The sequence below is a fragment of the Anguilla anguilla genome, chromosome 3 (assembly GCF_013347855.1).
Source record: "Anguilla anguilla isolate fAngAng1 chromosome 3, fAngAng1.pri, whole genome shotgun sequence".
In the NCBI taxonomy this organism is placed as follows: domain Eukaryota; kingdom Metazoa; phylum Chordata; class Actinopteri; order Anguilliformes; family Anguillidae; genus Anguilla; species Anguilla anguilla.
Genome location: NC_049203.1, coordinates 2788955 through 2812567, shown reverse-complemented (window position 1 = coordinate 2812567; position 23613 = coordinate 2788955). Strand labels below are relative to the sequence as shown.

The 23613-nt window shown below is 49.7% G+C and overlaps 1 protein-coding gene across 3 annotated transcripts in view; it reads left to right on the top strand.

Moving 5' to 3' along the window:
• LOC118223260 (A disintegrin and metalloproteinase with thrombospondin motifs 2-like) overlaps nucleotides 1–23613 on the top strand; it is a 152216-nt gene that overhangs the window by 118850 nt on the left and 9753 nt on the right. The window contains exons 6-19 of one of the 3 annotated variants that reach the window (XM_035409537.1): nucleotides 6082–6238; nucleotides 6836–6941; nucleotides 7042–7185; nucleotides 7524–7656; nucleotides 8861–8890; nucleotides 11169–11282; nucleotides 11827–11972; nucleotides 13651–13826; nucleotides 17152–17285; nucleotides 17886–18009; nucleotides 20582–20662; nucleotides 21157–21320; nucleotides 21784–21899; nucleotides 21980–22023. In XM_035409537.1, the coding sequence (XP_035265428.1) occupies nucleotides 6082–6238; nucleotides 6836–6941; nucleotides 7042–7185; nucleotides 7524–7656; nucleotides 8861–8890; nucleotides 11169–11282; nucleotides 11827–11972; nucleotides 13651–13826; nucleotides 17152–17285; nucleotides 17886–18009; nucleotides 20582–20662; nucleotides 21157–21320; nucleotides 21784–21899; nucleotides 21980–22023 (1669 nt within the window). Of the gene's footprint in view, nucleotides 1–6081; nucleotides 6239–6835; nucleotides 6942–7041; nucleotides 7186–7523; nucleotides 7657–8860; nucleotides 8891–11168; nucleotides 11283–11826; nucleotides 11973–13650; nucleotides 13827–17151; nucleotides 17286–17885; nucleotides 18010–20581; nucleotides 20663–21156; nucleotides 21321–21783; nucleotides 21944–21979; nucleotides 22024–23613 lie in introns of all 3 variants that reach the window. The other 2 variants (XM_035409536.1, XM_035409538.1) reach the window with 2 other exon arrangements.

Below are 23613 nucleotides of genomic sequence, written 5' to 3'. Positions count from 1 at the left end.
GGAGCACGTGTGTCACCGGGGTGTCTGATTGGGTAAAACGGCTTTGCTGTCGGTAGGAACTGTTTGATTGGCTGAGATCAGCGAGTCTCAGAAAACAACACGTGATAGCTCCGCCCATTTTGGAACACACAACGCCGCCGCCGCCTTCTTCTTCTTCTTCTTCTTCTTCTTCTTCTTCTTCTTCTTCTTCTTCTTCTTCTTCTTCTTCTTCTTCTTCTTCTTCTTCTTCTTCTTCTTCTTCTTCTTCTTCTTCTTCTTCTTCTTCTTCTTCTTCTTCTTCTTCTTCTTCTTCTTCTTCTTCTTCTTCTTCTTCTTCTTCTTCTTCTTCTTCTTCTTCTTCTTCTTCTTCTTCTTCTTCTTCTTCTTCTTCTTCTTCTTCTTCTTCTTCTTCTTCTTCTTCTTCTTCTTCTTCTTCATCATCATTCCGTGCAGCAAACAGACGTTTTTTTTTTTTTTTTCGTGCGGTACTCGGGTTCGAGCCGTGTGTCTGAAACCTCGGCGGCGGGAACACGCAGTCCCCGTTTCTGCGGCTTCGCCCGCAGTGCCCCCCCCGCGGGCTCGGGGGGGCCTGCGCGCTCACTTAGCGAAGCCCGAGGACGCTCTGTTCCGCTGGACCGAGCGAAAAGGGGGAACTAAAAGCATCGCCCCCGTCCCCCCGGGGAGCGTTTTTCAAAGTCGCGCGTCTTTTTACAGTTCAGTGCCAGAGCCCCACAGAGGGCTGGCGTTACGCAATCAGCTTCCCCCTCCCCCCCTCCCTTCCCCACAAGGAAGGCTTTGGGTACCCAGAGCTGAGCGCGGCATTGTGGGAAACGTCGAGGAAGACAAAACAATTAACGTTAGCCGTCTGTTCCTTCGTGTCGCACGCAGTTGTGCGCTTTAATTAAAAAACAGAACTGCTTGATTAATTTATTTTTTTGCTGCCGTTTTTAACTTTAAACTCGAACTTGCGATAAAGACTGAAGTGGGCGAATCGTTTGTTTTTTTGTGTCCTCACAAACCGCCAAACCGCTGCTTCCTCCTTCCTGCGAATATTCTCGCCTGTGATCCGTGAAAGTTGGTACCGTTCGAGCGGCGTTTCTTTTGGGGTTTGTTCTCGTGTGGCGTCCCACATGCTGGTCCAGGAGAGGCTCAGCGCTCGGCGGGGTCAGATGGGGCTGACAGCTACAGGCAGTGAGGGATTGTGGGTAATGTAGGCGTGTCCTGACACCTGGGATGAGCGGGATTAAGCCCAATAAAACCAGGATGTGTCCCGGATGAGCCTGTTGATGTGCTTGCCCGCAGGACCCTCCACACCCCCCTCATCTCCCCAGTCACCCCCCCCCCCCCCCCCCCCCACCACACCCCATCCCCCGCCGGCAACCTTCTGTCCCATGCCCCATTCTGCATGCAGCCCCACACGCCGCCGCTGTCCATCATCCACAATTACCGTGACAACAGCAGTGCGGTGACCCTGAACACATTTTACATCATTTTTACATCAGAGATCTTCCCGGGCATCTGCTGCATCTCTCTGCCCCGTCTGCGTCGCGCGCGTGTGTGTGTGTGTGTGTGTGTGCATGCGTGTGTGTGCATTTGAGAGTGTGAATGAGCGACTGACAACAAGTGAGAAAATGCTGTAAGTATGTGCACATATGAACATGCTGCTGAGTGGTAACTGCAACGCTGCCATCTACTGGTAGGATTCTGAAAGTGCAGGCATGATTTATTATTGAAAATTTTCTCAACCAAACATCGTTGATAACAGGTCAGAGTGAAACATCTGGAAAACATCCCCTCTTTAGAAGTCTTTCATGTCAACACCCCAGCCTGTAAAAACATTGTTAGTCTTTAAAGCCCTTATGCTAACCCATCGTAGAAAGACAAACAATGTTGTTGATTAATATCTTTATGCTCCCAGTAGGAGTTTCCAATTTCTGCAAAATTCTGTATTTTATTTTGCCTCACGTCAACGATTAACACCTTCACGGGTTTCAGGCATTACCCTGTTACCGTGACAGCATGTCTCAAAAGTAGCCCTGTTGTGTCTTTCAGAAAGAAAGAACCCCATTATGTGTAGCCTGTCTCTTTTCTGAATATTTTCTCGGTTTTTAAATATAATAATCTTGTGGATTATAATCGATGGGTGGTTTGAAGATACCCCAGACTCAGACTTAACTGTGATGGGCTAGTGCAAGTCTTGCTTTTCTTCGGTGCTTATGCAGTCGCCAATTCTCTGGCGGTGAAGTTATTCCGGTTTATTTGCGAAAATTATCGAAAAATGTGGGCTCTGGTTTAAATTCACGATCGGGCAGCGGTGCATATTTCTATATCGCCTTCTCATTTCATGTCACGATAAAAGTACGTGTCTATTCACGCAACGAAACCGAGGCGCGTTCCACCCCCGCCGCTTTTAGAGAAACCGGCTCGCCCGTCCGCTGACAGTGACAAAGTGCGCCCCTAATTTACCGCTGCTTGCTTGCGGACGGAACATTGCGCGACGATTGCTTTTGGTTCCCCCTTCTCAATTTACCCCCCCGAGTTGGCCTAGTGTTCCTTTACGCCCAGGGAAGTCTGCAACTGTGCGACTAATCGCCGTTTAATTTCGAAACCTTGAAGTACGCCTAAACAAGCTTGCTCGTATTTTGTGTTTTCCTCGTTCACGAGTGAAACCTCCTGGGTAATGTGTTCCAGACAAAAAAGGGAACTGTGACAAAATTCTGTTTTAGTGCTTTTCTAAATACATTTTCCTGTATACATAGGCACGATAGAATTTCCTTCCCCCTGTATGTGTATGTATAGAAATATGTAGCGCACCCTAAAATTCTCACCCCTGCTAATTTTTTTTTAAAGGCTATAAATTGTATAAAAAGTACTGAGCTGAGTTTGACTAGATAAAACATTGCTGAATTTGCTTCTTTTTTTTCTTCTTTTTGGTCGGTTAACCATTTGTTGATTGATTTTGAGGTATGCTTGGAATCACTTCCAAGCGCTGAAACTTCTATTTGCGGTCAAGTTTGTGCGTCTTGGCAGAGGGGATCAGGTTTTTTAGCCAGAATATCTTGGTGCTCGCTGGAGTTCGCATTTCCACTGAGCTTAACAAGAGCCCCCAAGGCCCGTAGCTGCAAAACAAGCGTATCTCATAACATCGAAGATTTATAGCCCTGTTTCTCTCTAGGTACGGTGTCCTTCTGAACACGCGTCCTTCTTCTGGAGCCAGCTCGTGGTGGGCGTGGCCAAAATCCTTAATTTTGTTCTCGTCTGCTGCTCGTATGAGACTTTTAAGTTCCGATCAAAGTTTGCAATGCTGTTTAGCAAACTCCCGGCACATACTTGTTCACTATGCTGAACTGAGGACATTTTTTCTGGAAAGCCAACAAAAAATAAAAATAAAATAATCTATTGGCATGGAAGTGGCATCTGATGTTAGATTCAGAGACTTTGTGTCCCCAAGTTTTATATATCTCCAGCTGCTTTCTTTGCCTTCCAAACCTCCTGCCCCACTTTGTACAGGCGCAAGATACACTTCCATCCTGTACCACACAGGTTTACCACTGTGGTTTTAAACTTCTTAGTTACTGACTTAAAAGTAGTGTCTTTACTTTTTTTTAAATTTTGTTTGTGACCTTCTCCTGGCTCGTCCTGTTGCTTTTCATCCTAGTTTTCCTTTCCAAGTTTTCACGGATGACACGTGGACATTACGTGCGTGTTAGCCAATCAAACGCCGATGCTTCCAGCCCAGAGTAACGTCAGCCAACCGTGGAAGGCTGATTAGAGGCACATTCTGACCAGACAGAGCAGCTGAGAAACTTCAAACTACGGTTTTAGAACTTTGAAAAGTGAGTCTTCAACGCACGCGATTTCGTTGTCAAGAGCGCATTTCCTGCACAAATATCAACAGTTCTCAAGGACAGGAAATAAGCCAAGAAACTTTTGGTAAATAAATAAATGAACAGCTAAACAGATGTGTAGCCTACACGACTCCACAGCCCTAGCGCTAGTTCCACCTGGTTCCTTTCATCGGTGAAAAGGTGTTGCATGCTCGTGACAGCCGTATGCACCTAAGTCATTAATAGCCTACCTGAAAATAGAGGCTACGGTTGGTGGGTCCTTTCTAATGAGCTTATACCCACGTGTTGACACTCCAGAATTTGGCGTACGAGACTGCCATCACCACATCGCTGACACGGGCAAACATACTTAAACATTTTGTTCTTTCAAACTCATATGAACTTTAAAAAAATTTAAAAAACACCGAGTTTGAATCTTCCCTGAATGTAGTCACCCAATTCGTTACATCTACATGCCTCTGTTTCTAACTCAAAGGGCTGAAATAAGATCGCAATCCATTTCTGTTTTTTCTTTTTAAATCACCCATGCAGAATGAACAGTTGACGAGCTGCTGTTCCAGACCGCGTTTTCTCTCGTGGACATGAGGACAGAGCTTTTGATTTCCCGGCAGGATGTTCAAATATTGCCGAAACTCTAAACTTCGCCTCTGGGTTACGTCCACTGGTCAAAATCAGAAGCGGTGTTGTGTTTTCGGCCCTGGAACAAAACAGGCTTTTGTTATTTTGTTTTTTGGAATATCATATCAAGCGTGCTGGGCCCACAGCTCAGACGAGCAGGCCATCGCTGTCTAGTGTGGTCACATGACGCTGTTTTAGACACTACGGTATTCAAAGTGGTGCTGTGTTTGCGTTCAGTATGTTGTCAGTGGAGGACGGGTGAGGCTATGAGCTAAATGCCAACGGCAACGCGCGCGCTCGCGTGTGTGTGTGTGTGTGTGTGTTCCCTTCAGTGCTACTGACTTCAGAGGTTTGTGATTTCAGTTTAATCCCGGTCATTGTTTTGACAGGCATAATTACTCTGATATACTTTCATGAATTAATTAAGGAGAAGAAGAAAAATACCCTTGAGGGTAACACAGGACCGTGCAGGAAGTGGCGCTAACCGCGTAGCACCACAACAACAGAACAAAACTCTTCTTTCTGTGCATGTCCATAAATACGTCTGTCAGTGAAGTCTTTCACTTGTCAATTCTTAAATAGTTTCAACCTTTTTTTTTATCAGGTTTGGAATCTTGTTTGCTGTTTTTATTAGCAAGATAGCCTGCAGCCCTGCACCTGGTTTGAAAACTTTGCTAAATACTTGGGGCTGAGGAAAAAATCAGATGGATGGTCCACGAGACACAACGCTACGGCGATGCATGCTTGTTAGCTCAACTTCTGTGGGAAAAAATTTTAAACGAAGAACTTTTTAGGCTACTTAAATATTTCTGGTAGTTTGATGTGTTTCCGTTGGTTTCCGTGTCCAAAACTCCAGGCAATGTTACCAGAACTGCGCTCAGAGGTCTGTTTTTAGGGTTCCGTGGGAACTGAGTCAGTTGGATGGGGAACATTATGAGATGAATATGCCATTTCTCTATCCGCATCATACGCTTTGTTCTCGATAAAGACTTGAAAAGTCAAGATGACTGTGCATCCATGTTTTTTTTTATTTTTTTTTTTTATCTCAGTGCCACTCCACGACAGTGTGATGACTGTTTATTTCTTTCTTTATCTCTGTCTCTCACTTTCGCTCGCCCACACCTCTCCTTCCCTCTGTTTATCCCGCTCTCACACTCACACTCTCCTTCTCCTCCTCCTCCGTCTCCCTTCTTCCTACCACCTCTCTTCCTCTGCCACCTCTCTCCCTCACCCTCTGTAACCCTTTGTGTGATATACCTCTTCTCCATTCCCCATATATTTCCCTCTTTCCTTCCCTCTCTCCCTCTATATATCTCTCTGTCCTCCCTCTCTATTCCACTCTCGATCCTCCCTCTCTGTCCCTCTCTCAATCCTCCCTTTCTCCCTCTCTGTCCCTCTCTCGATCCTCCCTTTCTCTCTGTCCTCCCTCTCTGTCCCTCTCTCGATCCACCCTGTCTCTCCCTCTCTCTATCCTCCCTCCCTTTCTCTCTCTCTGTCCTCCCTCTCTGTCCCTCTCTCGATCCTCCCTCTCTGTCCAACTCTCAATCCTCCCTTCATATCCCTCTCTCTGTCCTCCCTGTCTCTCCCTCTCTCTGCCCCCCGTCCCCCCCGTCCCCCCCGTCCCTGTCCCTGCCAGTCCATGAGCCTGATAGAGCTGGGGAACCCGTCTCAGAGTCTGGAGAACGTGTGTCGCTGGGCCTTCCTGCAGCAGAAGCAGGACTCGGGCGACGCGGAGTACCACGACCACGCCATCTTCCTCACCCGCCAGGAGTTTGGGCCCACCGGCATGCAGGGTACAGAGCGCACACACACACACGCACACGCACACACACACACACGCACGCACATGCACACACACACACACAAACACACACACACACGCACACACACACACACAAACACACGCACACACACGCACACACACACGCACACACACACACACATGCACGCACCCATACATGCACACACATTACCTGTACACTTGTGCAAAAAAAAAAAAAAATCTAAATCTGTTTTCACATCATCATCATTCTTTACATTCTATCTTTCGTACTGCCCCCCCAATGATTAAAATTCTGAATGTGAAAAGTAACTCAAATTTGCTTGGAAAATGATTTTAAAAAAACAGCAACTGCGAAGATTGGTTTTCCCACTCCTGTAATAGAGCAGAGACCTAAGGGCTCTGTTGGATGTCAGGAGTGTCACAGGGCAGCTTGGCCTCTGCTGTCCAGGAGGTTTGGTGCATGAAAGAGAGGAGATGAGTGAGTGATGGGTGATGACTGTAACATGCTTTCTCTGTACTCTCTCTGTCTGTCTGTGTGTGTGTGCGTGCGTGCGTGTGTGTGTGTGTGTGTGTGTGTGTGTGTGTGACCCTCCCTGCCGTTGCCCAGGTTACGCCCCAGTGACGGGCATGTGCCACCCGGTGCGGAGCTGCACTCTGAACCATGAGGACGGGTTCTCCTCTGCATTCGTAGTGGCACACGAGACCGGACATGTGTGAGTGACCCGCTCTGCACACACACACACTCACACTCATATACATACACTCACACACGGACACACACACACACAGCTGACTCTCTCTCGCCCTCTGCAGGCTGGGTATGGAGCACGACGGCCAGGGGAATCGCTGTGGAGACGAGGTGCACATGGGGAGCATCATGGCCCCATTGGTGCAAGCTGCCTTCCATCGCTTCCACTGGTCCCGCTGCAGCCAGCAGGAGCTGGGCCGCTACCTGCAGTGAGTCCCGCCCCCTTTCCCTCACTAGCCCCTCCCCTTTCCCGTTCCCTTCACTAGCCCTGCCCCCTTCCCTTCACTAGCCCCTCTCCCTTTTATTCACTAGCCCCTTCCATTCACTAACCCCTCCTTCTTTTGTCCACTAGCCCCTCCCCCTTTTATTCACTTTTCCCCTCCCCCTTCCCTCCACTAGCCCCTCCCCCTTCCCTTCACTAGCCCCTCCTCTCTTTTTTAGACTCCGCCCTCCGTCTCCTCAATGCCGCCCACATTCACGAATCCCTCCGCCCTCCTTTGGTTCATTTTTTTTTTTTTTTTAACCCTCCCGCGCGTTCCTCCCGCAGTTCCTACGACTGTCTCCGTGACGACCCCTTCGACCACAACTGGCCGTCGCTGCCGCGGTTACCGGGGATCCACTACTCGATGAACGAGCAGTGCCGCTTCGACTTCGGCGCCGGCTACATGATGTGCACTGCGGTGAGGGCGGCCATCTTGGCTCCAGGGTTCCCGTCCGTCCGCGCCTCCCCCCCCCACCTCATCCGCTAAACCCCCAAAAAAAAATTTATAATAAATCACGCTTTTCCACAAAAAAGATGTATGGAAAATATACTTCCATACATGTTTCCATTCTTCATTCTCAAGTCGCTGAGCCCCGCGTCTCGCTCAGTGATGCAGATGATGTCATTCTGGGTCGCGCTGTGAGTTTTGCATGTCCAGGGATCCTGCGGCTGAAGCCTGGGGTTCCTGTGAGGCATGAGGTGTGTGTTTGACTGTCGCAGTCCATCTGGCATTATGGATATTTACGTCTCTATGCGGTGTTGAAACAATAAGGGTTTTTCTTTGTTCGTGCAAATACTGTTACTCCGATCAAGGAAATAATTGATTAATAATTGGTTGACGACAAAAGTGCACGTCCTTCTGTTCTTCGAAATTAGAGGTGTGCGCTGCTGTCCTAAGAAGGAGGGAACTGAGTCATTCTGTGTCATTTTTCAAAGGTTATGTGAGCTGGTTTTATTGATATGAAAGTGTTAAGATTCCACGAGGCAGAATATTTCTCTATGTAATTATTATCAGGTGTATTTTTTACAGTGTGTGAGCCTGGGCAATGGTGAAAGCCTCATGTGGTTTGCAGTGCCCTTGAAAAATTCTAAAGCAACACAGACACATAATTTCCAGGTGATATGAATCCAACCAGTGCAGGGTGACGGAAATATACAGTAAACTGAGCTGTGTGTGTTCGTGTGTGTGTTAGTTTAAGTGAAAAAGTGGTGTGTGTTTGCTTGTGTGTGAGAGTGAGTACTGTGTGTAAGTGTGTGTGAATGTGTGTTTTAGGGGGACTGTACCTCCAAGGTTTGCAATATTTATCTCACATTTCTTTGACTTTGTCAGTTATAATGTAAGGGAAATTTTTCCTTTTAGGAAGTTACTAAATATTAACTTAGGCGAGCAGAGAGTTTCTATAGCCAGAGCAGAGAGTTGTTAGTCAGGTATATTTAGCAGATGCAGCAGCTGTAGCTCGTGTTGAGCTTGCCGCTTTCTTGGCTGTTCATTGGAAGCAAGCAAACGGCAAACCTAGCGATGCTATGACACTTTAAAAAAAAGATGACCTCTTGAAGTGCACCTGCACACAAATGCCAGTTGGAGTGCTCTATTTTATTCTCTTGTCGAACCATTTCCTTAGCTGCAAAAGGTGGGCCAGTCAGGAACACAGGTAAGGCATTACCCCCCCCCCCATCCCCCCCCTTCTTTGGAGCGGTGTAGCCACATGTTTGTTTTCTGCCAATCAATCTTATCGTCGTTACTTCCTTAATGGTGTCATTCTTTTTTTTTTTTCGTTTTTCCGTTTTTTCTGTTTGTCGCCATTGTGGTCATTTTATGGGCACGCGTGCTGCAGGACGCTAAAGGCTAACCCCCGTGTTCCTGCTGCATGCTGGTCCGTCCGAGCGCTTCACGACTCCGGAGTGAGAGAGAGGAGGACCTTCTTTTTTATCCATCTCCTCTCGCCTCATTATTTCAGTTAAAATTCAAAAATTTAAGCTTCCGAAAGATATAGCTACGCTTATTCGTCATGAAAGTGCCGATGCCACCGTGATTGCTGGACATGGACATTTCCCACTAGCTGTAATTACTGGGAAAGTTGTATTTTTAGTTTTAGTTTTATCTCATGTTCAATAGGTGCTGGCTAATGTTACCGTGTCGGCTAGCTAGGCACCTAGATTAACTATGTTAATTTTACTTAGCCTGTAAGTCAGCTACTAACTTTACCCGATGCTAACGTGCTAGGTTAGCTCAGGTAATGGAGCGAGTAGGTCAAGTGTCTGTACGTCAGTTTTTTTCCGCGATTTATTACTTTAGACCCGGGGTCGTCCAGCCTTTTCTGAAAAGGGCCGGTGTGGGTGCTGGTTTTTGTTTTAGTCCAGGACTACCACACCTGTTTTAACCAATCACGGTCTTCGGTCAAGCCCTTGATGAGTAGAATCAGGTGTCTTGGGCGTTGGGCTAAAACTAAAACCTGCACCCACACCGGCCCTTTTTCGGATAAGACTGGACGACCCCTGTTTTAGACGCATCACTAAAAAGTGAGTCGGTGCCTTTCATGGGACAACCGCATCCACCGTGCGGTCTCTAGTCAGCTGTTGCTACGGTGCGTTACTACGGCGATGATGCTGCGTGCGTTACTACGGCGATGATGCGGCACTTTCATGGCGCGAGAGTCTCGCCTCTTTCGTCTTTTTCCGGCCGTCTGACAGGGGTGATAACGTGGCGACGCGGTTACTGTGAGCTCTGGCGTAGAAACCCGAGGGGATCTCCTGCAGTCCGAGGGGCGCGTCGCGTTTGTCGGTTAGAAACAGAGCAACGCTGGTGCTGACTGGTGGACGCTTCCTGGGGACCCATTTTCTGTGTCCGTGCATTGCCGATAGGCATCCACCAATCACCGTTGCCGTTGTTCTGTTTGCTGTTTATCTAACGTGCTCTGTGATTGGTGGAGCTCCTCTTGGGATTCTGTGTAGAATGAACCCCAGTCTCCGTGCGTGGAGGGCGTGGGGTAGATTCTGCTCCCACTGGCTGACCCTAGATCAGTCCCAGCTCACGTCACTTAATGGCCGTGGTCCGGACTAACAGGGGATCCACTGATCCAGGGTCAGTCCTTAAGGGTAGAGTCTGCCGGGAGTGGGGGGGGTGGGGGGGTGGCGTCCGCCTGGATCTAAAGTTGCTAGGGGCGACCAAATGAGAGATGAGGATGGGGGCGTCAGCAAAGGTGGCTGACGACGTCCCACTCCTGGATTAAAATTTTTTAGAGCGGCAAATTTTCTTCGCCTCCGTAGGCTGCGCATAATCAGCTGTTTCAACCCTGCCGCATCTTCCTCATCGTTTGATTTCGTTTGCATGCGTTGGCTTTGTGTCCGTGACCTCTGCCCCCCGAGAGGCAGCTGTGAGCCGTGCGGTGGCTACATGACGTCAGCCTGGATGGGTCCGCGTCTGTGCTTCTCTGCCCATCGCACAGATGCACCTTCCGTCCAGTGCTGCTCTGGGCCTCTCTCTGCTGTGTGTGTGTGTGTGTGCGTGTGTGTGTGTGTGTGTGTGTTGAGTCTCTCTCTGGTGTGTGTGTCTGTGTGTGTGTTGAGTCTCTCTCTGGTGTGTGTGTGTGTTGAGTCTCTCTCTGGTGTGTGTGTGTGTGTGCTTGTGTGTGTGTGTGTGCGTGCGCGTGTGTTGAGTCTCTCTCTGGTGTGTGTGTGTGTGTGTGTGTTCTGAGTCTTTATCTGGTGTGTGTGTGTGTGTTGAGTCTCTCTCTGCTGTGTGTGTGTGTGTTCTGAGTCTTCAACTGGTGTGTGTGTGTGTTGAGTCTCTCTCTGGTGTGTGTGTGTGTTGAGTATTTGCTTGTCCACGCTGCTGTGGCGATGTACGTGCAGTACTGTGTCCTGGGTTCTGGTTCTGGGCATGCTCAGTGTGTGCGTGTGTGAGAGGGAGTCTGTTTCTGTCCCCTGCAGTATCGCACTTTCGACCCCTGCAAGCAGCTGTGGTGCAGTCACCCCGACAACCCCTTCTTCTGCAAGACCAAGAAGGGCCCGCCCATCGACGGCACCATGTGTGCCCCCGGAAAAGTAAGAGCTCGCTTCCCCACACACACGCACACACGCACACACACACGCACACGCACACACACGCATACACACACACACACACACACACACACACACACACACACACATACACATACAAAAACACACACACACACACAATCACAAACACACACACACATACACACACGTGCATGCACATACACATCCGCGCGTACACACACACTCATACACACACACACACACACACGTGCATGCACATACACATGCGCGCGTACACACACACTCATACACACGCACGCGCACACACTGCTCTCACGCAGCAGGCCCTCGTCTTCACCTGCTGTCACGATGATGATGATGATGGTGGTAGTGATGATGATGATGATGTTTGATGATGACATTGATGATGTTGGCGTTATGACATATAGTGTCAGCAAACATGTAGATGTTCACACAGAATGACACAGATCACCACACATCATTTAAAACGTGGACCTACATGGTCATATGCCGAATCACCTCTGTGCCCTCTTCTCACGGGACTGTACCTCTTCCTGTGTCCTAGCACTGCTTCAAGGGCCACTGCATCTGGCTCACCCCGGACATCCTGAAACAGGACGGGAACTGGGGCATGTGGAGCAAGTTCGGGGAGTGCTCTCGGACCTGCGGGGGAGGGGTCCGCTTCCGAGTCCGGCAGTGCGATAACCCAATGTGAGTGCCAGCGAGCCTGGTCTTGGACCCGGTCACCAGTTCTGTGGCCCGGTCCTGTCCTGGGCCTCACCTGTCCTGGGCCCTACCTGTCCTGGGCCTGACCTGTCCTGGGCCTGACCTGTCCTGGGCCTGACCTGTCCTGGGCCCTACCTGTCCTGGGCCGTACCTGTCCTGGGCTGTACCTGTCCTGGGCCGTACCTGTCCTGGGCCCTACCTGTCCTGGTCCCTACCTGTCCTGGGCCCTACCTGTCCTGGGCCGTACCTGTCCTGGGCCCTACCTGTCCTGGGCCGTACCTGTCCTGGGCCGTACCTGTCCTGGGCCTGATCTGTCCTGGGCCCGACCTGTCCTGGGCCCTACCTGTCCTGGGCCGTACCTGTCCTGGGCCCTACATGTCCTGGGCCATACCTGTCCTGGGCCGTACCTGTCCTGGGCCCTGCCTGTCCTGGGCCCTGCCTGTCCTGGGCCCTGCCTGTCCTGGGCCCTACCTGTCCTGGGCCCGACCTGTCCTGGGCCTGACCTGTCCTGGGCCTGACCTGTCCTGGGCCTGACCTGTCCTGGGCCCTACCTGCCCTGTCAATTACAGTTACAGATACTTCCGTTCATAATTCTGTGCTACCTTCCCATGATAAAACACGAACATCTGTTGCGCTAGCTAGCAAAGGTCAAGTATCTTCCTGTTAGATACACCATAGGTTTAGATTTAGGTTTGGAAGGTTTGGATGCGTAGGGACCATTGAGTTGTTCCTATAATTTCCTTAAATTCAAAGCATAATTTATCCAATCATTTTATCAGCACCAGAAAGGGTTAACCATTTGAGCACGATAGGTCATCCATTGTGCATTAGTCCTGCTCAGTCATACTTGGAAGGCAAGTCATCCATTGTCGGTAAGCCATACCTTAACAGGTACAGGCAAGTCATCCTGAGCAGGATTCTCAAACCTCATTTTTCTCCCGCTCACTTTTCTCCTTTCTCCATCTGTCGCTTTTACTCTGTCTGTCCATCACTGCTGTCCTTCGTTCAGTGGTGAATTATCTGAACAAATCCACGAAAAGGAGGGAATTTAGAGAAGCACGCCCGAACTTGAGCGGCAAATGAAAATGTGTTCCAGAAACGAATCTTTAGCATTTGAAACAGTGTCCATGTTCCACAACCTTTCCTCCCAGAGGCAAGTGGGTGTTTTTGTTCATTAATTAATTCCGCTTTAATAGCTCATAACCCAATAGTAATATCCAGCAATATCCTTTCAGCTAATTTAATCTTTTCTCTAAAATGGAGAGCAGACATCCTTATGCATCCATCCTTCCATCCATCCATCCATCCATTATATAACCAGCTTATTCCTGGTCAGGGTCACGGGAGGTGCTGGAGCCTGTCCCAGCATGCATTGGGCCAGAGGCAGGAATACACCCTGGACAAAGTGTTGGTCCTTCACAGGCTGTACTCTTTATGCATTTTATGCTGTATTCAGACCTGGGGAAAAGCAGAGAGAGAGAGAGTAACAGGCAGAGAAGGGAACACGGAACAGGAAGTGCGATCGATGGCGGGGGACCGAACTCCCAGCTGCGTAGCGTGATTCTTACATAACCCTTTTTTTTTTTTACGGCGGCCACCCTACGGACTGCGCCACGCAGCCTCGGCCGCTGACTAACCCGATTGGCTGTCGGTTCCTCCGCAGCCCGGCCAACGGCGGCCACACCTGCTACGGCCCGAACTACGAGTTTCAGCTGTGCAACTCGGAGGAGTGCGCCAACCTGTTCAGCGACTACCGCGAGGACCAGTGCCGCATGTTCGACCCGTCCTTCGAGTACCAGAACGCCAAGCACCACTGGCTGCCCTTCGAGCACTCGGACCGTGAGTACCTGTGGGGGGGGGGGGTGTGGGGGAGAGGGGGGGGGAGGGGTGGGAAGAGGAGGGGGGAGGGTTTTTTTTTTTTTTTTTTAACTGGGAGGAGCTATGAGGAAAGGATTGACATGGGTGGGAGGAGCTTATGAAGGGTACTGGGAGTGACAGCAGAAGGATGGGGGCGGAGCCTCGGGTGCCACAGACCCAACATCATGCCATGGAATAGCGCACCCAACACAAAGAAGACCTCAAGTATTTTTTTGTTGCTAATCCAAGATTCGCTGAAGGGACGGGGGGGTCTATTTAGTTCACCTGCATGCAAGCGGGACGAATGTGGAAAGTAGAGTCAAATGGAGACATTAGTCAGTAGCAGTTAGCCATGAGAAGGCTACAGGGTGGTATGTCTACTTAGCTTCAGTATCTTGACATGAGAAGGCTACAGGGTGGTATGGCTGCTTAGCTTCAGCAGTTTAACATGAGAAGAAGGGTACTGGGTGGTATGGCAGCTTAGCTTCAGGAGTTAGCCATGAGAAGGGTACAGGGTGGTATGGCTGCTTAGCTTCAGCAGTTAGCCATTAGAAGGGTACAGGGTGGTATGCTGGCAAACCAGAACCAGAGATAGTCTGAGCAGTAGAGGCTCAATGTTAGCACACCATAGAGAGGCAGTGAGCCCCTCCCCTCCTGCAATGCCCCCCTCCCACCCCCGCCCCCTTGTCCTTGCTCACCCTACATTACTTTCCATTTCCGTGCAACGTGAACTCTGGATTACCCAACTGATTACCTCACTAATTAGACTGATTTAATCTGAGCGCATAGAGAGCACGGTCATGTCCTGGCCCTTCCATCCCCCCCCCCCCACACACACACACACACCCCATCTATGCTCAGAATCCTGAATGAACAGAAACAGATGGAAATGTAATCAGGCTGCACTCTCCACTTCAACTCCTTTCTCTAAATGCACATTCTGTGCTCCACCCGTTCCGTGCTGATGTTCAGCTCCTTTCTCTAAATGCACATTCTGTGCTCCACCCGTTCCGTACTGATGTTCAGCTGATGCGTTTTCCCTTTCAGTGTCAGAATGTCTTAAAAAGTTCTCCACTGGCTCCACTTTTCTGAAAAAGGGACCAACTGTTTACCTTACCGAGAATAGTCTCCAAGTTTATACAGCTAGTCACCTGAGAGTCATTTTTGGAGTCAAAAGCCAGGAAAAAACTGAACATGTTTTTGTGGGGGGGAAATGAGATAAAAATAAACAACAGAAAATTTGAGGAACTTTCCCCGGGGGGTGGGGGGGGGGGGGGTCCTTGCGGTACCGATGGAGGTGCCTGTTAAAGTGGCCGTTGGGTAGAGTTCCTGGGTGCGGAGAGTTTGCCCCTGTCCGCTATGTTGCTTTGCAGTAACGTGAGCAAAGGTTGTATATTTTTTATGTACTTAACATTGACCATTCCACCAAATTGTTAGGCAGGTTGTCAGCATTGTTCAACACAGGGTTCAGTTCCATTTCAGTTCAGGTAAGGAATAGAAATTCAGTGAGTGAATTGGGAAGAATGTTCCATGGCGATTTTGAATTCATGGACTGAGTTTAAATTATTTTACTGAATTGAAGTTGAAGTAACCTCAGCCCTGAGTTCAGTGCAAACAAGCAAGAAGACAATTATGTAGCGGTGGTGTGGTGCGCGCTTGCTTCATGTCACCACAAGGGGGGGATGGAGAGCGCGCAAAAAGACCGGCGCCAGCTTGCCGGGGTGATGACTCTGGCATCGCCTGGGCAACCATCGCCGCGGTCTCAGGCGGAAAATCCGCCAGGCTTCCTGCCGGTGCCCGCGGGAATCCCACCAGCTGACTCCGCCCCCCCCCCTTCCCGCTTCAGATTAATCCGCCTTAATCCAGGGGCTCGCAGGACGAATCTGTTCCCCCCCATCTGGGTGCTGCTCCTGCTGAGCCGCCATGTAGCTGTTAAAATGGGGGGTGCTCGTGCGCCCCCCCCCCCCCCCTCCGGGAACAGGGCGATCCGTGCATGGTTCCCAGCCAGGTGTTCCCCCGGCGAAGAGACGCCAACGCAAAAAACACATCACATGATCACATAGAAGCTATGTGTCCTTGCTGCTGATTGGCTGTCTTATCAAGACCCAATAGATATCAGTGATTAAGTTTTCTTTTTTCCCGGAAGCATTTCACACGACCTCTGACCCCTGGATGTTCAACAAAGATGGCCTCTACGTCCCTTGGCGGTGGCTGTTCTCATCGCGCGGTAAAAAGGCCGCGATTCGATGCCGTCGTGCGGCGTGATCGCGGGATTGGGGGGCAGCCCCGTTCCAGTTGAGCGATTTGGGGAAAGGAGCGGCGCTTTAGCCAATGAGCCGAATCGCCCCGGCGCCGTTCTGCGGGGAGCCGGCTGCCGCGCGTTTCCCCCGGCGGCCAGCGTTCCCGTTCTGGGCGGGGCCAGATCGCGGGACCGCGTCCCGTTTCCTGTCCTGTGAGAGAGCGGCTTTCGGGGGGCGGTCGTCAGACGGGGAGGGGGAATTCGGCTTTGGGATTTCCACCGTGAGGCGAGGCGAGGAGAAGGAGGTGGCGGGGGACGGTCACGCTGTCCTGGGCCGGGACCCGTACCCCAGCGTCGCTGTCGATTGGCGGCTGGCGGGGGTACTGAGGGGGGACCCAGCTGTCGTGGCGTTTGTTCAGACCGCAGGAGAAAGCAAACAAGCTGAGCGTGTGATTCTCTGGCCCTGTAGCACGTCCAGTCCCCTTGCTCTGTACCCCATAAAACAGGGTCCCCCCTTTCCCCGTACACCAGAAAACATGGTCCACTCTCCCTGTACCCCTTAAAACAGAGTCTTTTCTCCCTGTACCCCATAACGGTCAACACACAATCGCTCTGCTAGACATCTGATTACACACACGCACACGCACACACACACACACACGCACACACACACAGGCCCGCATTCCAACACAATGCAGCTCATTTCCTTGAGTGAATTGTTGCAGATCTATACATTCCCAGGCACTGACAGTGTTGTCAGCTGTCTCAGCTGCAGTTGTGTGAGTTGGCCCGGAGCCAGACAAAACGATGAATCTCACGCTGTTCGCTAAAATGCGTATTGGGGCTCCATTTCCTGTTGGGGCTCGTGTTGGGGGGGTGGGAGGGTGGGGGTGCGGGCTGGTATATGATTTTGACAGCAGGGACGTGATGTGCGAACTCCGCCGTGCCATTGCCCTTGCTGACCCTGCCCACATGTACTCACCAAGGGCCATGTCTCTCTCTCTCTCTCTCTCTCTCTCTCTCTTTCTTTCTGTCTCCTTCTCTCCCTCTCTCTCTCTCCTCCCACAGCCAAAGAGCGTTGTCACCTTCACTGCCAGTCCAAGGAGACGGCGGCCAGGGTGGACATGCAGCGGATGGTGTACGACGGCACCCGCTGCTCCTACAAAGACCCCTACAGCATCTGCATGCGCGGGGACTGTGTGGTGAGCATCGCCGTTGGGCTCGACGGGGGGGGGCTGTCCCGGCCTGATGACATCATAATAGAGAGGGAGCAACGCCCACTGAGAGAGAAAGCGCTCACTGATGACATCAGGGGGAGCAGGGATCTAGTGGAGGACGCGCCCATGTCCTGTCGAGAGGAGGGGGCCTGGCTTGGCTCAGTCAGACTTAAGGGGGAGAACTGCGGGCCCGAGGCTAACGTGCTAATGTGCTAACGTGCTAATGGGGCCTGTAGCAGAGAGACAGGGCTATGAGGTGAACTGACGGGAGGGGAACGGAGACGGAGACAGGGGGGGACGGGGGGGGGGGGGGGGGGGGGGGGGGTTTTGTGTGGCAGGCGGCGGGGGTGGGTGGGGGTTAGCGATTTTAATCACTGAGCTCGGCTTCCCGCCAACTGGAACAAAGGCTAAACTCAGGAAGAGGACAGTGAGGGGGAATAAAATCATAAAATACGATTGTTTTGGGAAGAATGTACTGCGAGAAGAAGTCATGCTTTACAGAGACCAGTGCTGTACTGATCACTCCCACCCCCCTTCTCTCTCTCTTCTCTCCCTCCCTCTCTCTCTCTCTCTCTCTCTCTGCAGAAAGTGGGTTGCGACGGGGTCGTTGGGTCCAGCCAACAGGAGGACAAGTGTGGGATCTGTGGGGGGGACAACTCCAGCTGCAAAATTGTCAAGGGCAACTTTCACCGCAGTGCCAAGAAACAAGGTGTGGTTATCATCATCATCATCATCGTCATTAATCATTTATTAAGTGATATTCTTATTTGGCACACTAAAGTGCTTTACACAATAAATGTATTAGATATTCAAAATAAATAATAATAAAATTTTTATTTATATAGTGCTTTTCAGGACATGGCACTCAGAAACACAGGTACACAAAAAACACGAAGATAATATTCTTTGACTCTGGTTGAATGTCCCCATTCACCAGCCTGTCTCCATCGAGCACACCCTGACCTCTATACTGTAAGCGAGAGGCCTTGATGTCTCCTGTTCTGTCTCATGTTTACGAGCAGCTCTCCCTCCTTTCTGTGGGTTCTGCATCAGGGAATGTCCTGCTTGTAATAAGGGGCATGTAGAGACAAAAACGCTGATTCCCTCAAACTGCGCTTGACACATTGACAAGATTGACAAGCTGTTGCTAAGTGCTAAATATTTATTTGATTGACGCCAAATTTAATTGGCTTTCATTTGACTTGTTTCCACTCAACAAGCTGAATGTTAACGGAGGCAAGTGAACTACCACACCCAAGGGTGCAGCCGGTGTGCAGGGTTTGAACCTGCAACCCCCTTTAACGCCCCCACTCCTGAACGCCGTTCACCACCTCTGCAGCCCACGCTGAGATCTCCCGTCACTCCAGTCGTAACCAGTCGTAACCAGTTTGTGCTGGAAAACCGCGACGGGGCTGGGTTAGAACACAAACCAGCCACCATTTAAAAAAAGAAAAAGGGGAAGTTTGATTTATTTTTTTGACAGACTGAAAACAGATGATGTAAGCTACTCGGTGTCAGGACAAGAAATCAAAATAGAATTAAAAGAAGCTTCGTTTGTTTTCCTTGGCCCGGTGGTGACGGTCAGAACGTCGAGCTGGAGAGCGCCCCCTACGGTTCACCTTGAGACACGACAGTGCAACGATCTGGTGCCAAGTTTTAAAACGGTTCCATGTGAGCCTCTCAGATCCGGGTTTAACTTCACGCCATGAGCCACCGGCTGATATATAAAGCAAAGGAACAGCAGGAGGATGCTAAGGAGGAAACGTCCCCTTAAAGTTAAACTGCCTCTCTGCACAAAACATGACCCGATTGGACAGCCAGCACCATTATACTTTTAACTGCAAACTTGGACCAAATTCACTGCACTGTACTTTGGTGTTTGGCTTTAGTATTCACACTGTTATGGTTTTGAAACATCACTCTTGATATAAGCACTCAGAGGGGAGAAATCCAGGTTCAAGAATTGAAAGTCCCCCCCAATACTTTGTTCCAGTCCAGTCACCTGGATTTTATAATCAGCACAATTTTTCAGCCAGGAGGTGGAACTAATTAGGGAAATCAGCTGGCTGAGTTCATGGGTGGAAGAAACACATGGCTGGACTTTTTACTTTCTGGCCCCTGGACTTTCCACACTGATACTCCAGCAAATACTTTTTAATTTGCCTTATTTAGTAAAAATGGAATTCTGGGTACATTTACGTTTAGGCTTTGAACAGATGCTCTTATCCAGAATGACTTGCATAAGTGCATAGAGAAAAGGGCTAGGCAATGGGGAGCTAATGCCTAGTCATTCGTACTGCAGCCAATAGTAGCCGTCAATTAATGCATAACTTGCTTAAAAATAGCAAATGCATAAACCTACGGCATAAAGTTCAATAGTAGGTTCGAGAGGGAGATTTGAGAATTAGTGGTTCAAGTTTGAGGGTTTGAGGATATAGTTTTATATGTGTACTGTATATAAATATGCATATACATATTGTATATATTTATAGCATAAATGAGGCTAGTGAAGCCATAAATAAATGTTCAATGCTCAGTATTATGAACTAAAAATTTGACTAATTTTCTGCCCTGGTTACTGTAATCAAGCAAGGGATACTTTTAATGCCCAGTTAAATGTTTAACGCCTCATGTTAAAAAATAAAATTACACGAAGGCCTATTTTAACTGCGCCGTTTTTGCGTTGTTGAATTTGTGAAAGTGCGACTGTGAAAGTTTCTTGCGATGTCTGGCGGGTTTTTGCCCTTGCTTCGTTGCAGAGTTCCTCCCGGGTCGTGCAAGGCATGCTGGGTAGAGAGGGTTTGGGCAGAAGCAGGAGGCTGAAGGAGTAGATTTGTGAAGCGCCGTGGTAACGACGCTTGTAAATAGAGCAGTGAAGTTATATCAGGCAGCAAGCCGCTTTCACCTCTCCCCTGTTACTCCGGTGTAAACGAACCACTGGTGGAAAAATTATATTTTTTTATTGTGGCGTCTTGGCAGCTCTGCGTGCTTTGAGAGACCCACAGCGGTGTTATGATTGGTGCCCTCTGTCCTTGCGTTTATCAGTTTTATTGAGAGTTTTGCTTGTGCATCAGCACAAATGAGGGGTTGATTTACGGAAATAACTGTTTCATCTCAAAGAGACGTCGGCCAATGCTGAACATATCCGTAGTACTTATGAGGTAATAACATCTTCCTCTGAGAGTCCAGTTTTGTTTTGTTTTGTTTTTTTTGTTTTTCTTGTTTTTTTCCACCCCCCTTCCTTCCATCCTTCCTTCAAAACTTGTACTTTCGTCTTCCAGGTTTCCTCAAAATCCTTGAAATCCCTCGAGGTGCCAGACATCTGCTCATCCAGGAGTTCAAGGGAACTCCGCACGTCCTCGGTAAGGCTGCTGAATCCACTGGCCCGCGCGCGAGCGCCCCAGCCGGCCGCTAACAACCTGGCCGCGGGACCCCCGTGATTCACCTGTCCTAGCGGGGGGGTGTTTGTTCTCGGGACGTTGCTCCCCCCCCCCCCCCCCCCCCCCCTTCCGTCACTGCAGTCGTTATTACTCGTTAATATAACGACTAAATTGGGGAGAAAATGGGAGAAGAAGAAAAAAAAACTTTGTCATTCATCAAGCTTGGCAAATTTCCTATGGAGCTGAAGGTGTGGTGATGTGGAGCTGAAGGTTTGGTGGTGTGGAGCTGAAGGTTTGGTGTTATGGAGCTGAAGGTTTGGTGTTATGGAGCTGAAGGTTTGGTGTTATGGAGCTGAAGGTTTGGTGGTGTGGAGCTGAAGGTGTGGTGTTATGGAGCTGATGGTTTGGTGTTGTGGAGCTGATGGTTTGGTGGTGTGGAGCTGAAGGTGTGGATTGCTATGTTTCGGTTTCCCCAGCGGTGAAGAACCAGGCCACGGGTCACATCTTCCTGAATGGAGAGGGCGAGGCCCCTGAATCGCGCAGTGTCATCGAGAAGGGGGTGGAGTGGGAGTACGAGAACGACGACGACAAGGAGGCGGTCCAGACCACCGGCCCGCTGAAGTATGGAGTCGTCATCATGGTGGGTCTGCTGAAGAGATGCTGATGCTACAGGCCCCCTCACACTAATTCATGGAGTACATAATCACGTAAACACACAAACGCACACACATACACGCACGCACGCACACACACACACACACACACACACACACACACGTAAACACACAAACGCACACATACACACACACACACACACGTTATGCTTGTAAAGGATGATGAGGCCTGGTTTTTGCCCTTTCTTGCCGATCCGTCACTCTGTAGAGCGTCTTTGTGACAGTTTTCTGTTAAAGTTGCAGTACAAATAAAATTTATTTTATTTTATTTTTGTCGTAAAGAAAATGTCCTCCCCACGACCCGCCCCCCCCCCCCCCCTTTTAGCGTTAGCTGAACAGGTCCTCAGCCTAGCTCCGCCCCTACGAGCCGTGTGACGGGTGATTGACAGGTGATTGACGGGTGACTGACGTCCTTTTTCTCGCACGCAGATACGGTCTCACGGCGACTCCAAGGTCACCCTGTCCTACAAGTACATCATCCACAAGGAGCTGCAGTCCTTCATCGAAAACAACGTCCTGCAGGAGGACTCCTCCTTCTACGAGTGGTCCCTGAAGAAGTGGTCCCACTGCTCCAAGCCCTGTGGCGGAGGTAACCCTAACCCTAACCCTAACCCTTCTACGAGTGGTCCCTGAAGAAGTGGTCCCACTGCTCCAAGCCCTGTGGCGGAGGTAACCCTAACCCTAACCCTAACCCTAACCCTTCTATGAGTGGTCCCTGAAGAAGTGGTCCCACTGCTCCAAGCCCTGTGGCGGAGGTAACCCTAACCCTAACCCTAACCCTAACCCTTCTATGAGTGGTCCCTAAAGAAGTGGTCCCACTGCTCCAAGCCCTGTGGCGGAGGTAACCCTAACCCTAACCCTAACCCTAACCCTTCTATGAGTGGTCCCTGAAGAAGTGGTCCCACTGCTCCAAGCCCTGTGGCGGAGGTAACCCTAACCCTAACCCTAACCCTTCTACGAGTGGTCCCTGAAGAAGTGGTCCCACTGCTCCAAGCCCTGTGGCGGAGGTACGCCCCCCCCAGGGAAGCGGAAGCTCTCCTTAAACATGAGCGTCACCCTGCCACGTGACCACGTGCTGTCCAATCAAAGTAAATCTAAAACAGGGAGTGCTCAAATTCAAACTTGGTCCAGAAGGACCCCAGGGATTGCTGGTGTCCGTTACAACCAATCTGCGGATCTGTTCCAGCTATAATTTTTTTTCTTTCTGATTTTTTGGTTTTTTGTTTTTTGTTTTTTTTCCCCTAAAGCTGGTCTTAACACAATGCAGGTTTGGCATGTTGGTTTAGTTTCAGCGACCGGAGGCCAGTTCAATAAGCAAGAACGTTTTGTTTCTCTTTGAACCACGTTTTGCAAAACCCCTTGAGAGGGTGGTCTGTGGGCTCTGTCACTAGTGCAAGAATGCAGCCTGTGCTGGGCCTGTTCTGGGATAATGTGCTGCAGAGTTAAAGTGTTTCATACACCCCTGTGCTGGGCCTGTTCTGGGATAATGTGCTGCAGAGTTAAAGTGTTTCATAAGCCCCAGAACAGGCCGGTTGGTCTCCATGCTTGTAATGTTCTACAGTCAGATTTTTTTGTTCAGTCCTCTTCCTGTTTTAATGCACTTGAACATACCCACGTAGCTCCGGTGTCGTTTATTTCACACTTATGGCACCTTTTCAGTCTGTAATCACATCTGTTAAAAACCCAACTTCATTCTAATGGAATAGTTTTTCAAAAAAAAAAATCTCATTACTGAAGGTGAGAGCGCGCAGTGTGATGTCCGGTGTTAAGTCAGCTCTAACAGAGTGCGCATGAGTCCAGTAGGGACCGGATGTCCCTATGTAAGAGGTGATTTACCACTGATCATTTTACGGTGTATTTCCTCATTAGACTGGCCTCTAATTCTTCATGTTCATACAGGGCTATTTCTCCCTTGGTGTAGCCCAGGGGGTAAGTTGTCCCCGAGGAGCCATTCAAAGTGTCTAATTACTGTAAGGAAAGGGTAACAACGCGTTATATTTGAAGGATTGCAACTGTTGATTGCGTGAAAAACCAGAATACACAAGAGCTCCCCTTGGACCCAGTTTGAGAAGCCCGAATGAGAGCACTGCAAAACTGCAGTGCTGAAGTTTTAGGCCTGAGATGAGAGGGACTCTGTTTTGCCTGTACCTCAAGCACATACATTATGTCCACATAATTAAAGAAACACATTTTTGATTTGTCTTAACATCCTTAGAAATTGATAGAAATTTGGTTTGAGAGTAGGTGCGGTGGGGAGTC